The 24,183-nt window shown below is 47.7% G+C and overlaps 1 protein-coding gene across 2 annotated transcripts in view; it reads left to right on the top strand.

Annotated features, from left to right (window-relative positions):
• Nucleotides 1-24,183, top strand: part of LOC146868407 (prostaglandin G/H synthase 1-like) — a 450,292-nt gene that overhangs the window by 389,263 nt on the left and 36,846 nt on the right. For both annotated transcript variants that reach the window (XM_085609940.1, XM_085609941.1), the window contains one exon: nt 20,454-20,601. In XM_085609940.1, coding sequence (XP_085466066.1) covers nt 20,454-20,601 — 148 coding nt within the window. The remainder of the gene's footprint in view (nt 1-20,453; nt 20,602-24,183) is intronic.

The following is a 24,183-nucleotide window of genomic DNA, read 5'->3' as shown; positions in this document are numbered from 1 at the left end:
AAGTGAGGTTGGGGGCCCCAAGCAGGGCCCCCTTCTCTTTGTGGCCTCTGGTTGGGGGCCGAGGGAGCACCTATGGTGCCCCTCTGTGAATCCCTGCACCATGTGGCAGGCACCCCGAGTTGGCTGCTACGTGATGCAGGGATGAACAGAACCTCCCATTTCCCTATGAGAGTCTGTGCTATTGCCGGTTATCGGCTGTAGCACAAGCTTCCATAGGGAAATGTGAGTCTGCAACCGCACCACGTGCGGTCGCATCGTAATTAGGCAGTTGGGACCGTCGACCAGAGGTCGGTCCCAATTCCATGATGATGTCAGTCGGAGGCTCCTCTTGCGGTCCCCAACAGATGAGAGTGGGTGACTTGGGTGGAACCAGGGCACCCACAGTACAGACCTGGCCCCAGTGGATAGGGTCCCCAGGGCTGAATTCGGCCCGAAGGGGGTCCTACAGCCCCCCTCAGTTTAATAATAATAAACAAATTATAAAAAAGAAAGGATGGGCCCCAGTAAATGGGGTCCCTGGGGCTAAAATCTGCCCAAGAAGGGGGGGGGGGGGTTGGGTGGCCTGGCCCCAGGGGATGGGGTCACAGGGGCCGAAATCAGCCCAGGAGGGGGGGTTCCACGGCCCTCCTCCGTTTAATAATAATTTTTTTAAATAAAAATAAGAGAATGGACACCAGTGAATGGGGTCCCTGGTGCCGAAATCGGCCCAGGGAGAGGAGGGTTAGGTGGCCCCCTCCCCATTCTAAACATGCCTGGCCCCAGAGGGGGCAACACAACCCCCCATTCCCTAAAAAAAGACATTTTAAAAAAAGCCCGTCAACTCGCCAGAGACCCTGCTCCCTTTCTCTACCACTCAGCAAATGTGCCTTCTGGCAAATACTGGTTGGAGAATGAATTCATCTTTACTCCTGGGGGCCTCAGGACTAAAGTTGACTTCTTCCCTTAGCCAGTAGTGCGCCAGGAGGCGTGTATGCAGAGTGGTGGAGAAAGGGAGCATGGCCTATGAGGACCTCGCTGTAATCCAGCTATATGGGTCTTACTGGAGGTAACAGGAGGGGTAGTTGGCCCCAAGGACCCTCAACAGCCACGGGTACTTCCCCCCCCCCCCCTTCCTAGTAGTGCGCCAGGAGGCGCGTTTGCAGAGTGGTGGAAAAAGAGGCATGGCCTCCGACGACCTCTCAGCAATCCTGCTGAGTGGGAATTACTGGGTGTATGACTTGGCGGTTGGTGGTCTGCTGGTGGTCTTAACGGCCCAGCGGCCGTCATTGCAAAGCTGATCCGCCCTACTTGTAATATGGTTCACCATGCTCGGACACCCACCGCCGATACCGGATCACCAAACTCATAATAACTTAACTAATACACTTAAAAACACAACCCATACCCACCCTAAACCCTAAAAGTGCCCAATCTAGGGGGCGTGGTTTGCCGAGCCAAGATGGCAGTCGCACCTTGAGTGCGCTCCCTGATCCCTCCGCTATCCGCCCAAGGAGAGGCCATCCAGCTACAAGTCCGCTGTCTGGGTGACTGCCGAGCACCCGGTGGCACCCCTGGCTGCAGATTTCCATCGGAGGGGCGCCTTGACGATGCCGATTGTGTGATCAGCGGGCCCCGGCCTCTAAGATGGCGGTAAGTCCCGGTTGCGGGAGGGGATCCCATGGTCATTGGGAGGGGGCCCCCTCTGCTAGCACCGGCAGCCCAACACAGAGGGAGGCCCTGGGGCCCGAGCTGTGCCCTAACAAACCTGGGCCTCCTGAGTCCTGTTTCAGATGCAATCCCATATCTGCAGCGGAGACCCCTGGCCCTGGGACAAGGGTCGGCAAGGAGGTGTCGGCCACTTCTTCGAGTGGCGGTGGGGATCCTCCTGCCTTCAGGTCTAGGCCCTGGGTCCACCAGGCCTACGTTCCCCTTGCTTCGCTGGTGTCACTACGCTTACCCGCTCTGCTTCCCAGATGATGCCTTGGGGACAGGTGTGATCGGCCGTGTGTATCTGGCGGTGGGGGGGTCCATACCGTGGGCCCTCCTCCACCCTGGGCCGCTCCGGAGCTTGGTAGAGGGGTACTGGTAGCTAGCGCCTTCTCTGGCGGCTCGCCTGAATCCTGGGGCCCCCTTCCTTGGTGACTAGGCCTGATCCTTTGCAGCTCTCCTTTGGATTCCCTGGTTCCGGCTCCGTGAGACTGGGTGGTATCGGCCGCCTCATTGGGCGTGGCGGTGTTCCGGTGACTGGTTCATCCCACCGGGTCTCGGCGCTAGGGCACCGGACCCATTGGGCCCTAGACTCTTTGGCATTGGGCTCAGCGCCTTCCCCCCCTCAGTTGGTGCGGCGAAGATAAGGGGTGTTCGGCCATGTTTATTGAGCGGCGTGAGAGCCTCCTCACGAGTCCTCCCTCCCCCCCCATCCCCCGGTCCACGTACTGAGCCCTGGTGTACTAAATCCAACGGCCTCCCCCGGCAGCCCGCCTTCGCCTCTGGACCTCGCCCTCCATCACCCCACGGGTGTCTCTACATCGGCCATCTTGGTTGGGCTGCGGATTGCCTCGGAGGAGCCGCCGTGGGTTGACCGTCAGCCTCGGCCTCCTGAGCGTCCTGTTGGTCCCCCTGTCACATCTGTGCCTCGAGCCTCTTGGAGGGGCCCTCCCCTCGGCCGGCGGAGCACCGCCATGGGCCGGAATGGGCCGGGCAAGACCTCGGCCACCCAGACCAACATGGACCGCTTCACAACCACTGACAATGGGGCTACAGGGGGGTGCCACCGACAGCGACACACCACCGGAAACAGACCTATCCACCATCCTGCAAGTCATCCATACCTCGCGGTCCTCGGTGGAGGGGAAGATTGCAGAGGTCCGGGTGGACATGACCCTCATCCGGCAGGACCTCCGGAATGCCACGGCCTGGATTACAGACACTGAATCCCGTATATCATCAGTGGAGGACAATGTTCAACAACTTAAGGGGCAGGTGGCGCACCTCCAGGCGCACACCCAGGAGCTGCACTGGAGGGCCGAAGACACTGAAAACAGATCGCGCAGCAACAACCTCTGCTTGGTGGGGTTTCCGGAGGAGGCAGAACAGGGCCGCCCACTGAATTCCTTGAGAAATGGCTGAGATCCTGGCTCCCGGAGGGCCCTCTCTCTCCGTGGTTCGCAATAGAAAGAGCGCACCGATCCCTTGCCCCAAAGCCTCTGGCGGGAGCATCGCCCCGGGCGGTCATAATCAGAATCCTCAATTACAAAGACCGCGACTCCATCTTGGCCGAAGCCCGCAAGCAACGTCGCCTCCCTTACGAAAATCACTCAATCCTGATTTTTCCAGACTACACTCGGGAGGTCCAGGGCCAGCGCCGCTCGTTCGGGGAGGTCAAACAGAAGCTAAGAGCCCTCAATATCCAATATTGCCTCCTCTTTCCGGCATGCTTACGGGTGGTGTTCGCCAGAAAAACCTTGTTCATCGGCTCTCCGGCGGATGTATGGACCAGGGCCACGGAGGAGCGTCCCCTTCGGCCTAATGATCAGATTCCTCTCCAGGATGGTGCAGAGGGTCCGCCCGCTCGCACTGGCTTGCTAGAACATAGGCCCCAGCGTAACCGCTCCCGTAGGCGCCGTGGGCACAGGAGGGCCCGCTCCGAGTCCCCATTGATTACTTCCCAAGTGACTGGGCCGACTCGGGAGGACCTTTGGACTGTGCGACGCTCAGGCTCCTCTGGCTGCTTGGGTCGTGGGGGTCCTCACCAACCTCCTCCATGCCTGATCTTCCGGACACTGACCTTTGTCGTAGCCCAACTCTTCTCAGTAATCCAGTCTGAGTCCGCTTCTGCCCGCTGGGCCTGGCTCCGCGGCCGGAGGCACGGGCCAGCTTACCCTGTGCTCTCTCTCATCTTGGACTAGAATACGGACATCCTGTCATGAGGAAGGGTCCTCCATGCCTTGTTCGATCCCAAGCGTTGTAGTTTGGTTCTGCACTGTTGTTAATGTTAGGGTGACATATGCTTCTGTTCCTGAAGTATAGGGTGGGGGGTAGGGTGCGGGGGGGAACCGTTGGCCCATGGTTTTTGATTTCGGTTTTTTGTTGCCTTTTTATTTCACTACACCAGCATTCACAGGACGCCTCGTCCCGGGCATCAAGGGACATGATTCATGGTATCTGGGCCACAATCGCGCGTCCCAGCACGAACGCCCTGGGCCGAGCTCCCATCCAGGACCGCCCCCCCTCTCGAGACAGTCCACCAGGATGACAGTCATGTCACAGCAAGGCGTATCCTTACGTCTTCTGTCCTGGAACGTCAATGGTCTCCTTGACCGCCTCAAGCGATCAGTGGTTCTTCGTTACACGCAGCGACAGGGAGTAGAAGTTTTAATGCTGCAAGAAACACACCTGCTGGGTAACCACTGCCCCTTTTTAGCGAGATACGGGTACGACTGGGTCTGGCATTCTGGTTTGACATGCTGGTCCCGCGGGGTTGCGATTTTAATGCAGCGTTCCCTTCCGTTTGTGGCGATGCGAATCGTCCATGACGACCAGGGCACCTTCTTGGCCCTGTCTGGCTCCCTGAGCATTGTCCCCCTTAACTTGGTGTCATTGTATTCTCGCCCTGCATGATTGACCGCGTCTCTGGCCGCCTCCGTTGGACTCCTGGCTTCCTTGCCCCCAGGCCCTGTCTTCCTGGGGGGTGACTTCAAGGTGGTTCCCTCTCCTGTGCTCGACACGACTGGGCCCCCTTCCCACGGCAGACTTACGCAGGCGAAACACCTGACGGACTGGGCTGAATCCCTGGGTCTTTGCGATGCATGGCGTGTGTGGCACCCACGGCAGACTTACGCAGGCGAAACACCTGACGGACTGGGCTGAATCCCTGGGTCTTTGCGATGCATGGCCTGTGTGGCACCCACGGTCTAGACAATTCACCCGCACCACACACACGCACGTATAGACACCTTTTACATTCCCTCAACTGACTGCCTTTTGCTCCAGGATGTTGCTATACTGCCTAGGGGTATATCCGACCACTCCCCGGTGCTACTCACTGTGGGTGCGCCTCCATGCGTCAGACATGGAGAATGAATGCGTGGTTTCTCCAAGACAATGACTTCCGCGAGGTGGTAGGGTGGGAGCTCAAACAATACTTCCAGACTAACGAGGGGTTGATGTCGTCCCAGGGCGTCTTGTGTGAAGCTGGCAAGGCCACGATACGCAGCATTGCCAAGGGGCAACTCAAAACCCAGCGGCGCACGCAGCTGGAACAGCTCACCTCACGTGAAGCGCAGGCCTTGCGCGGTCCATCGCCCTGATCCCGGACGCCTCCGAAATGAGGCTCCTCGCTCACATTCGTGAAGCGATTCGCCAATTGTCGCTCGACGTGGCCAAACTCCTCTGGCGCTCTTCCGTCGCCAGGGTGTATGGTTGGGGAGACAAGAATGGCTCTCTCCTCCACAGACTAGCCACCTACCCCAGAGCGAATCGCATAATTCCCGAAATTCTAGATCGGGACGGCTCGGTGTGTAATTCCTCGGCCGACATGGCCCGGGCTTTCGCGATGTACTATCGCCAATTATACACGGCTGGGACTCCATCCCTGTCCCTTACAGATCTGCTGCAGGCCAGAGCATGTCATTTCCCTCAATTGGACTCAGAAGTCCAGTGCGATCTGGATCGTCCCATCTCCCCCGCAGAGATTGGGGAAGCGATTACCCTCGTCTCATCTAGTAAGATGCCAGGACTAGATAGCCTTCCCCAGGAATGTTATGCTCTGTATCGTGAGACATTAATTCCATATCTCGCCCAGATATTTAGGGAAGCGATCGAGAAAGGTTTTTCGACCACCCTCGCTGCGGTGCGCGCATTATCACCCCATCTCCCTCATTAATACGGAGCTGAAGCTGTACGCCACAATACTCGCCCAGCGTCTTATACCCCACCTACGCATGTTGGTCCATCCGGACCAATGTGGGTTCATGCCAGCGCGTGCTACCCGTCATTGTTTGTGGAGGCCCCACACAGCTTTGGCTCACCGTAACCTGCTCACCCCCTATCTATAACTCCTCCTGGTAGATTTTGAGAAAGCCTTTGACTCTGTAGCCTGGGGGTTCTTGGACGCCGTCCTGGCGGAGATGGGTCTCAGACCCTGCTTCCGTAGTTTCGTCCGACTACTGTACGCTTGACCTAGGGCGCGGGTCCTAGTGAATGGTGTTCTGTCCGAACTCCTTCCGATCTGCAGGGGAATGAGGCAGGGATGCCCCCTCTCTCCCCTGCTCTACGCTCTGGTGATGGAACCCCTGGTGGCCCTGATACGTTCGAGCGGGCAGGTGCAGGGTTGGGAATGGCCCAATACGTAAGTAGATAAAATCGCCCTTTACGGGGACGATGTCCTGATTTATTTGGCGGACCCCGCTAGTTCGGGCCTCACTGTCTCCAGATCCTTCGGTCGTTTGAGCAGGCTTCGGGCCTCCGGCTTAATCCTGAGAAGTCGGTTCCCCTCCACATGCCCAGGGAGTGCTTTGACTGGCAGTCCACCATACCACTCCGTCATCTATCCTTTAAATACCTAGGGATATGGGTGACTTTACTCCCTGAACTCAGCTGGGCCCTTAACGTCACCAGATTCCTTTATATGCTCCAAAACACACCCATAAATGTTTCAAGAATGTGGTTCAGAGAACTTGACAGCCTGGCTTCCAAATTCCTCTGGGGAAGGGGCAGGTCCTGACTGGCCCTGGGAGTTTGTCGGATCCCTTCCTTTGACGGGGGCTTAGGGATGACCCATCTGTATTTGTATTATCTAGCCACACGCCTGCTCTCCCTGCATGACTGGCTCAGTGGAGGATGGTCGGATCCGGCTTACAGATTGGAACTCAGTGAATTGGGCTTGTCCAACCTCCAGTCGATGATGTATGGGGCGCCTGTCCGGTCTCGCCTGCCGGAAGGGACACATTTGGTGTTCCTGGCCTGGAAAGCCGCGCTGCGCCACACCGGGTGGACCCACAAGCTGACCCAGTGCATACCCCTGTGGCAGGGTACCTGTCTCAGAGAAGTCAACGGGCTACAAGGCTTTTGGTCCTGGGACCTTATAGGCATTTCCCAGTTAGGTGACATTTGGGTGAGTGACCACATATGCTCCTTCCAGGACCTCCAGGCTAGACATTCCATGCTTCACTCACAGTTTTATAGATATTTTCAGCTTCGCCATGCCCTTCAAGTACACTTAGCGACTGGTACACGACTCCCGGACCATTGCCCTCCCGAGGCACAAATCATGCTGGGGGATCTGGGGAGAGGGGGCATCTCCCACATTTACCGGTCACTCATTAACAACACTCCAACATCACTTATGGCCCCCAGGACAGTCAATGCTTCTGCTAGATTGCGTTTGACACAGCTTTATTTCCTGCACACTGCCTATTTGACGCCGGCGCACTTGCATCGCGCTGGGCTCCGACCGACCCCCTCCTGTGATAGGTGCGGTCATGAGCCCGCCGACTTTTTTCACATGGTATGGACATGCCCGCGCTTGGCGCGCTTCTGGGTTAGACATTGAGACGGAGCTCACTGAGGTTTTGGTGTGGCAGATCCCACACGACCCAAAACATGCGCTGCTGGACATCACAGACGGGTTGGATGGGTCCAGGAACGAAAAACAGTTTTACACTACGGCAATGGTAGTGGCCAAAAGAGACATAGCTTCCGCCTGAAAGTGTCCTGACCCTCCCTCCGTAGGGAAGTGGCGAGCCGGGGTGGACTGGTTTGCCACGCAGGAGAAGACAATGTACATAGCACGTGGCTGCCCCAAGTAATATCGTAGGGTCTGGGGGAAGTGGTTGGGGGGGATTGGTCTGATCTCAATGGAGTTGCTCCAATATCTGTCCTTTTGAAATTTGTAAGTCTTTGGCCTTTGGGTTGTCCAGATTAATGCAAATAATCCTTTGTTATCATGGTATCTTGGTGATTGGCTGGTACTTTCTGTAAAATCAATAAAAATGTGTTTATCAAAAACAAAAAGGTGCCCAATCTAAAATTAACATTCCTATATATATATATATATATATATGCTTAATATTTACATTTAAAACGCATATGCCTTTACCATTCATGCCTTTACAACAAAATTCTGTGTGCTAAAGGTTATGTGTGGTAACAGCCGTGTTGTAATGGCAATGTGTAGTAATCGCCTTGTTGTAATGGCTGTTTCTCCTTTGAAGCTCTGTGTCTTGACCACACTGCGGTGCTGACCAAATTGGAATATTTGATGAAAAGGTCAGATTTGGAGCACTCGTTCACAAAATAAATCTAAAACTCTACCATAAGGGTACTTATTGAGTGCCAGCCTAGCCACAAATGAGCAGAGCAATGTACAAAAAAATATTGTACATAGGTTTGATTTGAAGGACAAGAAAGCTCTTTTCACTAATTCTGTAAGCGTCCAATGACTAGGTGCAGTCATGATCAACAATTATCTTCATATCCTTCATCATTAAAGTAATGAAGGTCCATGTTGGAATGCAGTTCCAGATTCTTGGGGACTCCGTGAGTCCATGTTACGTCTGGACATCACTGGAAAAGGGATGTTGCCTTCAGGTCTGCAGGATTGAGGTGCCACGTTCTGATCTTGAGGAGCATAGAAGAGAATGGAATCTGTTTTCAGATAGAAGTTTAACCACTGCAGAATAGTGATTTCTATCCAGAACCTGGAGATGGGGGTGCTGATCGGGACTTGATAGCCTACAGTACTAAAAGCCTCTGGCAGGTTCAGAAAGCAACTATTTACATTTCTGGAGCTCTGGAGCACATCGCAAGATGCCTTCATTGTTCCTTTCTCTGATCTATACCATAGAGATCTAAATCCTGAAGGGTAATCCTTGAGAAGAGGATTGATACTCATTTTGTTATGGTCAGTGATCTTGCTCAGGATTGATAGGAGGATGGGAAGGACAGGATCTGTCCAGTCCTGATGGTTCTAGAGAAGATGTGCTGGGGTGGAATTGATGAGGTTGAGCAGCTGTCTGATTTCTGATGTTGGATTTCTCTGTGGATGCCATGACGAGGTTTTGAGTGTCAAAGAGTCTTGCAAGGTTTTCAAGTGAGAGTGTATCCAAATTCATGTGGGTAAATTACCAGGAGTGATAGCAGGTGCCATCTATGTGTTTTTGAATTTAGTTGGCGGTATTGACCTTTTCCATTGAGAGTTGAGTTGGCGGGGTCTAGGATGGTTGAATCAGTGCCTGATAACCTTCAAGAGAACTATGCCTCTGTTGGAAGCTGGGTTGACTGTGTTCAAGTAATGTGATACCGTGGCTTTTTGAGAAAAGCTTCCAAAGTGTTGTGCAGAGAGTCTCTAAGACCCTGGGTTTACCTTCTGCTTTGATTGTCGCCACTTCTTTACATGCCATCCAAAGGCACCCTTGAAATCCCTGAGCTCATGATAGTATCATAGGTTTCAGTGAGTGGGTCTAGAATAGAGCATTGGTGTCTACAATTCTCTGGAGGTTGTGAATAAGGGTTGTGAGGATGGAGTTGATGACTGTGGCAGTGTCTGTTGTTGTTTCAAGGTGTCTATATGGTAGCTATTGGAAGAGTGGACCTTCTGTTCCAGCATGTTACCCTTGGTGTAGTTTGATGAGCTATCTGATATCGATGGATTTTAATAGTGAGGAAAGAGGACTTCATGGTATTGGTTGTTGTGCCGCTAAGGAACTTGCAAACACAGAGAAAGCTGGTTATTCCTGCAGTAATATCATGAGATATTGGAGGAGAAAGAGGAGCTGGTTCCATGAGGCCTGTAGACAAGGTGCTAGGTGACAGTAGGAGCTACTGATAGTGGAAGCAGCAGGATAAAAGTTCAAAGTACTTGAAAGTCAGTTGTTGTTGGAGCATGCATGCAGCACTGTAAGAAACTGTGGATTGTTGTAGGTGGCATTTCCAGTACTGTTTGGTTGATTAGTGTGCTGGATGCTGGAACATGATTGTGAGGATGTGTGAGAAGGTCAGGAATACCCAAGCCTCTGAGAAACAGAAAATTGTGGTTTTATATGGTGATGGCTTCAGCTGTGCCTGCTACATGCTGCATTGCTGACTGGTCATTGCTAAGCATAGTGTGGGAGGGCAACATTCAGATTTAGCTTTGAGGGGCTTCAGGCAGGGCAAAGGTAACTTTTTAAAAGTTACCTTTCAATATTAATTAGAACAAATCCAACTTCACCCTTCAATTGGATTTTTAACAAATGTTAAACATAAAAATAAAAAAATATTATTAAAACTTGTTGTTTAATTATTTTGCTAGCTAGTCCAATTACCGAGATGGATTCGTTTTTATATTGCATCCAAGTGTTTTCCTATGGAACAGTTAAACCTGCTACAGTGTAAATAGCTTTGAGGGCATTTTCACTGTAAAGACATGTTTAACATTACATTTTTACATACTCTGCTTTTGAATACCATGCACCCAACTTTTATTGGCAATTAGGCCTATTTTGGGGCGATTTATAAGTATTTAAAAGGAAGGCGTATACCTGTCAAAAGGGTATATTTTCACAGGTCAGATTTGAGTTAAAACCTGCGTAGCCAGGCTAGTGGTTGCAGGTCTTCAGTCATGTTTACATTGTCACTGTAGTGGATGGCACATGTGGTGCTGCAGTCCACTTGTGACGTTTAAATTACAGGCCCTAAGTGCACCTTGGTACCATATACTAGAGACTAGGGGCCCAAATAAGAGTTTGGCTGTCTCACACCATACCGCCACTGCGGCGGTTTTAAGATTGCTGTGGCGGTATTCTGCCCGCCATATGACTGTCACCGCTGGGCCAGCAGTGGTGTTTGACTGTAGGGAACATGCTTTCATGTGCTGTCAAAATATACACACCGACATAAACACATAAGTGTTAAATGTACACATGTATGACACGTTTGAAAAAATACCTACTATCAGTACTTTTCCATTGCTGGAGATTAGACCATATGTGCCCAGTTCGGTCAATGGGTAAATACTGCTAAATGGTCTTACCTGGATTTCGAGTCCAACAGGGTTGCTTTTTTTGGTGTCAAGATACTGCTGTGAAGAGCGGCCCTGGAGGAAGGGATCCACGTGGGAGACTGAAGGTAAGAAAATGAAATGGGTGATTATGCACCCCAATTCCTTCAATTCCACTAGCTCGAATCAGGTGGTCTTCCTGCCACGGACGCTCGGCTCGACAAAGCCAAATCTTTATTCCGACGACGGTGAACTTGTCTGTATGCCCTCTGGCAGCTGGATTTTTTCCTACCGCCGTTGCAGCGGTCTGCGGATGGCTGATGGTGGTGGTGGTCCAGTGGTCTTTTGTTCTGAAAACCACCAACATTGTAATTACCACCAACTAGGTGGCAGGGTTTCCTACTCTGTTTCGATGGCTGTTCCCTTACCGCCAATCTCGTAATCAGGCCCTAGGTAAGTTAAATATGCTAGTCAGGAGTATGCCGACTATACCATATTGAAAGGAGGAGCACAAGCACTTTAGTAATTGCTAGCAGGGGCAAAGTGCATAAAGTTCTAAAGCCAGCAAAAATAGAGTTCCTCAACAAGGCAAAAGAAATAGGGTGACCCACAAAAAGGACTACTTTCCAGCAAGGTTTCACCTTGGAACCAAACAATAATGTATCTGTATTCAAATCAAATCAAATCAAATCAAAACTTTCTTTATTCGACTTTCCGAGGAAAAGTCATAAAAGATGCAGATACAAATTCATGATAAAATAACACATTAAAAAATCACATTAATTTAAAATTCATCACAGGCAAGAATGATCGCAGTGATATCGGTTCACAAATTTAAAGTGGCAATGCTGGGAGAGTCTCTGGGTAAGAAACATCAGTTTGATTGATTACAGTAAATTTGGCAGTGAAGTCAAAAATAGATTAAATCAGCCTAGGTTCGGTCTGTGTCGCATGATGTTCTGTAAGAAGTTAGAAACAATGTAGACCAGCCCCTCCCCCTCCCCCTCGAGTAGCTGTAAAAAGAATAAAGCTGGGCGGCAAGTACGGAAGCCCAAGCGTTTTAATAGGGGGATTAGTATTTTTCTCCGTTGGTCCGTATAATATTTACAGAATAAGATGGTATGAATTGTAGACCGGGAGGAACTCCCGTCACAAGGGCAAGGTGGTAATATTTTAGCCCAGTTTTTTCTCAATGGAAAAGCTACTAGACGATGAAAGAGATTCAGTCTAAACCTAACCAAGAGGAACAGCTCATAAGAGGTGATACTATAAGTTAGGTAAGGCTGGATCCCGAATACCGTCTGGACTATTAGACTGTGCCTAACTGTTTGCTTCATAACCTCTGAGTTAAGTCTTAGATCTTCCAGATGATTAAAACAAAGTTTATAGAAGACCTTCCTTGTTAACTCCTGAATCAAAGGAGGGTCGTGGTAGTATTTTACTAACCCTAAATCAGTTAAAAAGTTTTTGACATAGACTAACCACCTAGATCTGTATGCATTATCAAGGGCTTTACAGTCTTGGATGATTTTTTGGGTAAAGACTGTTTTTTCTGACGACCAAATTCGGTGCCACAGTAGAGGGGGTTGGATTCTTACCAGGTCTGTCACGTATGGAAGACCTAGTTCCAGGCGGCAGGAATAGTTTGCGGCTGTTTTTGGTAGAGCGAGAAGGTATCTCAAAAAACCATTCTCTATTGTCTGGATGGGCCCACAGCTGCGTGTCCCCACACACCCGCTCCATATAAAGCCACTGATATACATTTGGCTTTGTAGATTTTGACCATTTCCGCAGGTGCTTTTTTCCCCAGTTTCCTGGAGAAACTCGCAAGTGCGGAAGTGGTTCTCGCAAATTGCAGTTTTCTTACTTCGACTGCCGGTTTCCAGTTTAATTTTTTATCGATCATGACACCTAAATACGGATATTTGTCAGTGGTCGCTAGACTTTCTTTGTTCAAGTAAATAGGTCTGATTTTATTCTTCTTCTTGCCCGCCTTCATGACGAAGGTTTTCCCTATATTGACTTTGAGGTCCAAACTGGCCATAAAAAGTGCGTAGCTATTTAAAGCCCTCTGAAGTTCATTTGGGGTGCGAGCCAATATCACCGCATCATCCGCATACAGGAGAGCTGGTATGCGGCGATTGGCTACCATGGGAAGGTCCCGGGCTCCTCTCAACATCTCCTTCTCCAAGCCATTAGTATAAAGGGTGAATAGAAATGGGGCCAGGACACATCCTTGTCTCACACCCTTCTCCACCCCAAAAAGGTGCAGTGAGTTCTCCACTGGTCCCAAATCTCACTCTAGCGGTTGCGTCAGCGTAAAGTTCTCTCATAAAGGTGACTGCGGTCTGGTCCATCCATAGATCTAATAAGATGGACCAGAGTTTAGAATGGCTAACGCAGTCAAATGCGGCTGACAGATCTACATAGACCATGTAGAGTGCTCCAGCCTTGATGTTGACATATTTGTCAATCAAAAGTGATAAATTCAAGGCTTGGTCTATGGTCCCCAGACCTTCACGGAACCCATATTGTAGGTCGGATAGAATGTTATTTTCCGCTGCCCACTCCTGCAAACGATCAAGTATTATCCGCCCCATCATTTTCCCCGTTGAGTCCAATAGGGAGATGGGGCGGTAACAGGAGACTGAATTCCTGTCCCCTTTCTTAAAGATCGGAACTAGGATAGATTTTTTCCAGGATTCCGGAATGCCGGTGGTACACAGTGCGTTGAAAACCCTGGTCAAAAGAGGGATCCAAAGTTTGGCGCGGGTTTTATAGAAATCTATTGGGACCCCGTCGGGGCCCGGGGCCTTTCCTTTCTTGCTTGCACTTAAAGCCCGAGTGACCTGATCAAGTGTAATAGATAAGTCAATGGGGAAAGGCGAAGGCTCTTGACAATAAAGGTCATTTTCTCTGACATCGATTGATAATGGATTAATCATAAAAAAAATTGAAAAATGATCTACCCAATCCCTTTCTTCTATAGCGACCTCCACTCTTGGGGAGCTACCCTTATCAGTAAGAAAAGGTGTTTTTACCACTTTCCAGAAAGCAATGTTATTATTACTGTTACAGCTCTCATGTAGTTCGTCCCAGAGTTGGTTTTTTAACTCCGATTTTCTTTCCTTTATCACATCAATTTAGATATTTCTGCGGAGTCCCTGACTGTTTTACGCATAGCGAATTTTAGTTTAGAATAGGCTTCTGTGCACTTAAGGTTAAACCAGCCCTGTCTATTATTTGCAGAATGGGTCTTTTTTGCCATTAGGGCTTGATTAACGGCCTGAATCACAGTGCCAAAGTTAGTAAGCCAAAGTTAGTAATGACGTCTGCGTCTGAGGTAGTCATGTCCAGGCATTTCATAATGGACGAATATGATCCGATGACCACAGTGTTGACAGTTTCAATTGGATCAACTAAGGCCCATTTCAGAGAATGACCGTTTAGTCTGGATAGTTCTAAGTTATTTTGGTCCAGAAGGCTAGGAATTTTAGGAATGGGCCTATTGGAAAGATGAAGAGTGATACTGATAGGATAATGATCGCTCAATACGATCTGATGGGTATGAAAAGTGGTGTCCCTCCTTGTAACACCATTTGAAATCAAGATGTAATCGATGGTGGAATTACATCCCCTCCCATGATAAGTAGGGGCCGGAAGCGCGTTTAGATTAAACAAGTTGTTCGCGATTCCCAGATCTAAATAAAACATGATTTCATTGAGGGAGCTGCCTAGAGTCGAGTGAGTAAAATGAGAAATGGGATTATCATCCTCATCATTTAAGCCGCGTAGAAATTGATTGGAAGCGCCACAAGTAATCTGGTTAAAATCACCACCCCATATAATGGTCACCTCTCTGGTTGATTTCTTAATAGTAGATGTTATTAGAGAAGAGATAGAATTAATTATTTCCACTGCATCTCGGTCAGAAAGATTATTATAGTAGTTGACCAAAAGGAAACAATCTCTCGCATTTATTATAAGGCTAAAAAGTTGAAAGTTAGGGTCAAGTTTTATGATCCTTATCTCATCCAACTTGATCAGATTTGATATGTAGGTGGTTAATCCACCCTTAGCCCTGCCAGATTTAGAGGGTTGGGCGGGTGAAAAGTATGTTCTATAACCATCCAGATGAATCACTGTTGTCAGCCCTGTCTCTTGTAAACACAGAATGTTAAAATTTGAAATATAATTGATCCAAACGTCGTTCCCTAATTTGGAGCGTAGACCAGCTACGTTCCAAAATACGACAGCTATATTTGATTTGCTGGGCTTTTGATCGCATATGGTTATAGGATATAATAGAAGAGTCGTCGGTGTTATCAGTTCGTCAGTCGATTGGGAATTAATACTTAATGCCGACGGTAATGAGTTCTTACTATCCGGTACAGTGTTAGTTAGTGGAAGAAAACAATGATCACTATTTACTTGTACCGTCGTTGTGCCACAAGAAGGGCCCCGAGTATGATCTCCTAAAGAAAGTCAGTCGACGTCCTCTAATCCTCTAAGAGGGGAAAAACGATTGGAAGTGGGTAAATTAAAATTGTAGGACCCTACTTGGGGCCGTAAGTAAATGCTGGGCTGTGTTAGGTTCCTAGTTAGTGTCTGTGGATAGAAATAGGTCATTTCATAGGTTCTAATGGTACTCTGATGTTGACCTTGAAACCAATTAATTATATGTCTGGTTGCCCTGTGATCTCTGAAATTTACAATAATCACGTCACCTTCAATTTCCTTTGGCCGTAAACCAACCCAACCGAGTCTACGGACATTCAGGATTTCACCATTAATGTTAGGAGGTAAAGGCCTATTTTGTCCCAACCAATGCATGAGCCTATTTTTTAGGTCATAATAGCCCTCTTTCTTTCCTATTTCCAATGGTGGAACTCCTGTCATAAGTACGGCATAGGGAGCCGCCTCCGGGGGCAGATCTATGTGATGACAATTAGCACCGTGTGTTTTACTCGGGACAATAACAACAGATGCTTTACGTGTATTAGGTTCGGGGCCATTAATTCGGGAGTTGGCGGTTGTCTGACCATGGTCTAGCTCAGTGTTGTTCTTTCGGTTGGGTGACAAATTAATTAAGTTTGATGGGGATGGTAAAGTATTAATTTTGGTTGCCTCTAGACTAGGTTGTCTATCGTCTACCACTAAAGATGGTTTAGAATAAATGGCGCTATTTGAGTGTACCTCTATATTAGGCGATAGCTCTTTTGGTTGGCCAGTATATTGTAAGATCAACTTCTCCATTAGCCCAAGTTGATTCGACATGCCCTTCATTCTTTCTAAAAGTGGGAGAAGGAGTGATTTGACAAGTAACTCCAGTTGACCCACAATTTCGTTCATTAATGAGTCATAATTGAGGGAATCCAACTGGGTTTCTAGGCCTTGTGATTGTTTGACAACTGGGGGGAGATAAATCGCGGTATTTTCCACTTGGTTGCACTTGCTATTGCCAGGTGGATTCGTTGTATTATATTTCTTTCCTCCCTTTCCTCCCTTCTTTCTTTTTTTCAGAGGAGGAGGGGCCTGCATTAGTGATTCTCCCCCCCTTCTTTTGTGGACTAGCAGTAATGGCGGTAGTAGTAGCCCTTGAAAATTGTAAGTCCGATAGTGTACAGTCAGGGGAAGGATTAGCATGGGGGTTAGGAACAAGCGATGTTATTTGTGTCACAAAATTAGAGTCTCGAATGGGCGAAGAAGATCTAGAAGCAGTCTGAGAATTATTTATTAAACAGGGGACTGGCAGTACGGGAACCGGTGAAGCGGCCGTCTGAATGAGACCGAGCGAAGAGCGTTTGGTTTGTAAATGTTCGGCCGATAGGCGCCGCTCCACCATGGCAATCTCCTTCTCGAGAACTGAGGCGGCCCTTGTAATGAAATTGTCCAGCGTGCCTCGCACTGAGCCTCCCAGCAATGATGTTCTATTTTTTGGAGTACGTGTTGTCATAATGATAATTTAGAAAGACAGCTGTACACGAAGATGGGAATTATCAATGTTAATATCCAGTTTATGCAGGGCACACAAATCCCAAACAGGAGTGAGTAAAGTTATGGCATTCAAACTGCAAATAATTACGACTTGTACCTCTCGTAGAACTAGGCAGATCTCAGAGAGTGAGCCCAGCCCTGCCTCCTCCTGCCCCGGACGGCCACAGACGGCCCGCCATTTGCCCGGGCTTCGCCCGGCGCTGCCCGCGCGCGGTCCCGCGATGCGGGGGTTGCGGCGATCTTTTGTGCGCCTCCTGGCGTGAAAACGGCGTCGGCGGCTCCCCTGCCGCAAAGGATGCTGGAATGTGTGGTCCCGTCCCCACTCCGCGGCCGCAGTTGGTGGTAGCGGCGGCGGGAGATTAGAGCACAATGAAGGGAAGAGCACTGCTGGTCGAAGAAGGCAGAGTCGCAGGGTCACAGGGAAGGTCCGCAGAATCGAAACAGAAGCCCGCTCTGCCGAGGTTGCGGCGATCTTTTGTGCGCCTCCTGGCGCGAAAACGGCGTCGGCGGCTCCCCTGCCGCAAAGGATGCTGGAATGTGTGGTCCCGTCCCCACTCCACGGCCGCAGTTGGTGGTAGCGGCGGCGGGAGACGGGAGCACAATGAAGGGAAGAGCACTGCTGGTCGAAGAAGGCAGAGTCGCAGGGTCACAGGGAAGGTCCGCAGAATCAAAACAGAAGCCCGCTCTGCCGGGGTTGCGGCGATCTTTTGTGCGCCTCCTGGCGCGAAAACGGCGTCGGCGGCTCCCCTGCCGCAAAGGATGCTGGAATGTGTGGTCCCGTCCCCACTCCGCGGCCGCAGTTGGTGGTAGCGGCGGCGGGAGACGGGAGCACAATGAAGGGAAGAGCACTGCTGGTCGAAGAAGGCAGAGTCGCAGGGTCACAGGGAAGGTCCGCAGAATCGAAACAGAAGCCCGCTCTGCCGGGGTTGCGGCGATCTTTTGTGCGCCTCCTGGCGCGAAAACGCCGTCGGCGGCTCCCCTGCCGCAAAGGATGCTGGAATGTGTGGTCCTGTCCCCACTCCGCGGCCGCAGTTGGTGTTAGTGGCGGCGGGAGACGGGAGCACAATGAAGGGAAGAGCACTGCTGGTCGAAGAAGGCAGAGTCGCAGGGTCACAGGGAAGGTCCGCAGAATCGAAACAGAAGCTATTCTTTGTGTATGAAACCTTCCACCTCAGAACAAAGCAATGCTTAATTTTGTTGTTTAGCTTAGAGGGCTGAATATGTTCAGCACCAACTTACACTGCACGTCAGCAGATGACTAATGCAAATCCTATCGCAATCTGTGCTCTGTCCCATCTCATGTGGTCTTCTCAGTTCCAAGAAGATGATTACACAGGTTGGCTCTGCTACCTCACAGAGTGGTCCACAGAACACACAAAGTCCAACTGTGACAATATTTTGTATTAATATGTATGCTTTCTTCTCCTTTAGATGTTCAGAGAATCTTATTAGGCTACTACTAAACCACTATAGTCAAAAGGATTTGAGCTTCTTAAACCTTCGAAGACTTAGAATGAGTTTCGTCAGGATTTCACTTAATTTTTGTCTTGAAACTGTGCAGGCCAATCTGTTAATGGAAGCTGAATTTTCTTGCCATCTGCAACCCCTGCAGAAAACTGAAAGAAACAAAATTGATGGGCCTGTGACATTATGTTCTGTCAAAGCTACAATGTAATTCCGCTTTTTCTGCGGACATGGTGAAATGTAGCACTAGCTGACAGGGGTCACTTGTGCACAGATGGATCTCTGCAAAAGGGAATATAAGAGATCAGTGACATGGTGCTGTCTGGTGACACATGAAGTAATTATGCATGGTAAAGTCATCACACAATAGTAAAGGTTGAGTTACACTGGATGACAGTACAAAACAACTTACAAAGGAGAGAATTGCTCATCCAGGGTGAGAAAATTTGCTTTGACCAAGATAAAAAAAGGTACATTTCATGGGTATGAAAATTGGGTAAATGTATTTCTTAAATGGCTCCTTTAAGTTGGAAACCTAGGAAATCTCGATATAAGTTCTCGCTAGATGTCACCTAGGAGATTTGTTTGATTAAAATAATAAAGATGCAGAGCTGCTCAGACTGAACCAGACTCTAAGATGTGTTGAGTCTCCTGCAGTATCTTAGTTTGCTAGTAAACTAGAGGAGTTACTCAATAGTTGGGGTAAAAGAATAGAATATGTGTGCTTTCACAATTTTAGTCACAATTAAAGCTTGAAAGCAAAAAACCCATGATAACGACAGAAGGTCCAGAAAATCTGTGCAAACCGAATGTTGGCAGAGGTATTTGTCCAGTTCCAGCTTCATGACGAGGGCATAAGCAAATGGAGCACAGGGTCCATGTAAGTGTTGAAACACGCTCACACTGGGCAGAGACTGAAACGGAGAACTCACAAAGACATCAGTCAAAAAAAACTGAAATAAAATCAAAGCATGTGGTATAACAGGCAAAGAAATAACATGCACATTTTAGATGGTGATTCCCCTCAATGGATCAAAGAAAGGAACAAGCACACAATAATTCAGTGACCGGCGTGGCACAATGCTGAAATGGCTGACATAGGTGGGTATGTCACAGGCAGGTTCACGGTCTGCCTCCATGCAATTACGAGTCCATTGTAAAAAAAAAAAAAAAGTTTTAGAAAACCGTGTGTGATATGACATCAGTCTCCGCTACCATGTATGTGTGCAGTAAGCTGTCTTTAAGTCTTCAAAAGCTATATCAGTAAAATGGCACTCAAGTACTCCAAGATGAAAAAGAACAAACATTTTTTTTCACAAGCCATCTTCATTTGAAATGCATATTGGAAAGTAATGTTCCAAATACCATGCCATAAAAGCACCAACATTTCTTTCTGTAGATGATAGCCCTCACCAGTGCATATATTAGTGATGTGCCTATGGACCACAAAAGGCACATAGTGGGTACCAGGATTTGCCATGAGGCCCCGCATGTTAACATGAAATGCCAGCAAAATAAAATGGTGGCTAATTTAAAAGCAAACATCTGAGGGTAAATACTGGCCTCGAAGGACATTCAAAGATGATTTTACCTTTACTTCATGGCTGCTTTTGGACGGCCCAGGCAGATCCACCTGTAAATTAAATTTCATAGAAGCTTTTGATCAGTGATGTCTGTTATGGTTCCTGGATATTCTAATCCATGGCAGATTTTAAAGCTATCCATATACATTTCATTACAATGAATCTAAACAGAACTCATTTACATTGCCAGTGGTTATCCTAGAAAAACACTATTAGGATCTAACCCCTCTACTGGTAAATCTGTGTAAGACTGCTGATTGAGTAATGCTTTTCTTTAATTGATGCTAGATGTCTGCATATTTGTGATATCATCATTATGCCCTGGAGTGCATAAATTGAAGAACTGCTCATGTTTCATACAGTGGACTCCTGCTTTAGCTGGGGTGCAAAAGATGTATATTTCAGAGACTATAATATCAGTTACATGTCATTTCTTTTGTTGGCTTTTTTAGATTGGTGGAGCACAGAACATAGCACGTAATGTTATAAAAGTACCAATTGGGGTGATTAGAGAATCCAGGCTTCTCAGAGTGCAGCCGTTCAATGAATACAGGAAAAGATTCAATTTAAAGCCATACGAGTCATTTGAAGAATTGACAGGTAAGATCCATTGCCCAGCAGATAAGATACATTGTAGACACAATTTTCTTCGAATTGTTACTGCTACCAAATGTGATTTGTACCGATCTTCGTTTTGCTGTCATTCCATTCTCCATCATTCGTAGATCTCATCTGAGTGCACAAAATCCTGGCCGTTCTTTTAACTGTACAGCCAGCATATATTTAAATTGGACCATTTCAGAGTTTGCATTGTTTATTGGTACCTCCAAAGGTGAACATCCTCAGGACAAAGTTTTATAGTTCACAGGGCAAAATCCTCCTTCCCTCCAACTCTGGTTGCTACTGATACATCTCCTATACTCAAAGTGTATATCCCACACACCTACATATGTGAAGCTGTAACCTATCTGGTCTTCTATTTCTGCTTCCTCCCACATACAGTATATTTTCTTCCCCATTCTCTTTGTCCTCTTTCTTCACCAGAAATACTACTGTATGGTTTAAAAAATTATTTCCCAGTAAGTCTCTTGATACACTTTCTTCTCCAGCATGTCTCTTCTCTTTCCTTCCTAGAAATCTTTCACATTTTCTATCTCTTTTCCCCACAAATCCATTTTTCATTCTACTCTTCTTCTTCCATCATGTCTGCTCTTTGCTATCCTCCCCATTCCCCTGTAGATTTCCCCTTGCTCTCCTCTTTCCAATGCTAGACTTCACGTAGTTCTCCTTTTTCTGAAACAGGTCTATTCTCCTCTCTTCTCTGCATTCTTCATCAAACCTCTTGGCCTATTTCCACTCCACCCTCCTCTATGAAGTTTCTCCTCTCTTTTTGCACAGCCTTTGCCCCCCTCTCTTTCTTGTTCTTTCATCCACTGTTCTTTTCCATATTTTATTTTTTTCCCATGCCAGTTTGCCTTTTCCCCATCGTTCACCTCCACTAGCTGAACTGTTTTCACTCTTCTTCTTTAATTGTTTATCCCTTTGCACAATAAGTCTCTCATCTTTTCTTCTCTTCTCTTCCCTTCCCTCCTTTCTCCTTCCTTTGCCCCTCCCCTCCACCCCTCTCCTATCTTCTCATCCGTCCCCCCTTCCCCTCACCTCCACTTGCTTCCCTTCCCCTCCCTACTCCCCCCCCCTCTTCCTTCTCCTGTCTCCTCTCCTATCTAACCCCAAAGTGAATGTGAAACGGCCTCCTGATACTCAAATCGTCTGTGACACATTATAAACATACTTTTCTAATAAAGTCAGGAAATCTATGATTCTTTTTTTATTGACCCTTCACTTCTCCCACTCTTATCTGAAACTTTAAACAGGTGTCTGTAGCTAGATCTACCTTGACTAGATTTCAGGACTGCTCACAATCCGAGGTAAAATATGCTCGGCTTTCAAATAAGTATGGGTTTCCTCTCTACTCTTGTTCTTCAGGATTTCTCTGTCAGTTTTCAGAGTTGGTGCCCTTACCTCACAGTACTCTGCAACACACAGATGATCCCTGCCCTAAAGAAAACATTGGTGGACACCTTGTCACCTCTAGGCAATCTCCTTGCTCCATATTTCTACCCAACTCATAGATTAAATCATTACTAAACAACCAGTATCCTACTTGGAATATAATGCTCGATTGGACACTGCTCCATCTGGCTTCAGAGTTAACCATAGCTCTGAGAACTCTTTGGTGTCTGCCACTAGCAGACTTAGATACATGATGAGCCAAGGCAACATTACTGCTGTGGTCCTTCTGAATTTGTCAACGGCATGCGATACTGTGGACCATGCTACATTATTGGAGAGATTAAGGAGTATAGGTCTCTGTGATATCACCTTACTTGGATCAAATCTTTTTTTGACTGACTGCACACAATCGGAATTCTCCACCCCTTTCTACCACATCCATTAAATATAGTGTTCTTCAAGGCTGTACATTAACCCCTACTCTGTTTAATGTGTGTATGCTTTCTCTGGTGGCCCTGGTCAGGTCTTTTGGATTCAAAATTCTGTTCTATGCCGATCATATTCAGATAATAGTTCCAATCCCTAGGGGTCTTCAGATCTCAAACGAAAAGCTTCAGGAAAGTATGCAAACAGTGGCAAGCTGGATGCACACTAAGGGGCTGATTAGGATGTCAGCTGAAAAGCCTCTGCCTGACACTGACTCGGAATCGGGCCCGACCGACTTGCGGTCGGCGGTTCTGACCGCTGGATTACAATGCGACCAAAGCTTGTTCGCTCAGATTCCCTTTGTTTCCTATGGGAGCTCATGTTATGCCTGAGAACCGGCCATAACAAAGTCTCCTATGGGGAAATGGGATGTGTGCTGAAAACCTTGCACCCTGTTGCAGGCTCCCCATGGTGCTTGCCACACAGTATAGGGTTTTATAGGGCGGTCTCTTTAGATACCCCCTAGGCCGCAGGGGCAAGGGGGCCTTGTTAGGGTCCCCCAAAGTCACTTTCAGACTGACCGACGCGGAACGGCTGTTGGAAATCAACATCGTAATCCCGACCACAGAAACAGTCTATAGGGGTGTACGAAGCGGTTCTGAGTGACACGATTACTCCGCGAGTCGCTCGGAACCTATTCAAGATGACCGCGTGGTTTACGTTCGAACCGCGAACATCGCAATCGGGCAGTCGGAATGTAAACCGACCGAGTTGGTCGGAAGGGCTCCAATGCAATCGAGGAGATTTTGACTGTCGGGAGGAGGCTTTCCGCCCAACATCGTAATCGGCCCAAACTACCTTAAACTCAACCTTCTACATTAGAGCTGGCACCTTTTGACATGGTTTCCCCTGTCTTTTTGCTTCTAACCTCCTGTTCTTGGTCGTGTGCTGAACTTCGTTTTTGCTGGTTTTAGGACTCTGGGCACTTTACTACTGCTAATGAGTACTAAAGTGCATGTGCTCTGTGTTTAAAATGTAATGGCACCATTTATTTACTAATAAGTCCCTAGTGCATTGTGTGTGCCCAGGGCCTGTAAATCAAATGCTGCTAGTGGGACTGCAGTACTGGTTGTGAAACCCACATGAGTAGCCCTTCAAACCTGTCTCGGGTCTGCCACTGCAGGGCCAGTGTGTGTACTTTTAAACTGCCATGTTGACCTAGCAAGTTCAGATCACTGACCTAATATCGACTCAACAAATATCGACTTACAGTATTGTCAAATATTTTATATAATTTACAAAAATATCCTTATACTTAATTTAAAAAGCCACTAATATTGTACACATAATTATCAACATCAAAAATATCTAATCTAACATGTATCGAAAGCAACAATATTGGGAAAAAATGATCGGGACTTATAACTAACCATAGACTATGTCAAAAATGTTAAAGTCCGCAATATCGACTACATAAATATTAAAACAAGTAATAAGCAGCAGTATACATTATGCAAAACACAATATTTAAACAAACAGAAAATATATCCCACAATAATAACTGCAAAATATAAATAAAATATAATATTTTACATAACCAAAATAATTAATTTAAACTATATCAACATAAGACTCCTGTAAATTATACATTACACATATTTAGATCCCACTTACATATAACACATATTTATATTTATAAACCATGCTACTTATTTACTTAAAATAAATACTTGTAGGGCCTTA

Source organism: Triturus cristatus, chromosome 1_2 (genome assembly GCF_964204655.1).
Source record: "Triturus cristatus chromosome 1_2, aTriCri1.1, whole genome shotgun sequence".
Lineage (NCBI taxonomy): Eukaryota > Metazoa > Chordata > Amphibia > Caudata > Salamandridae > Triturus > Triturus cristatus.
The sequence above is the reverse complement of the archived record's forward strand: the minus strand, read 5'-3'. Positions and strand labels throughout refer to the sequence as shown.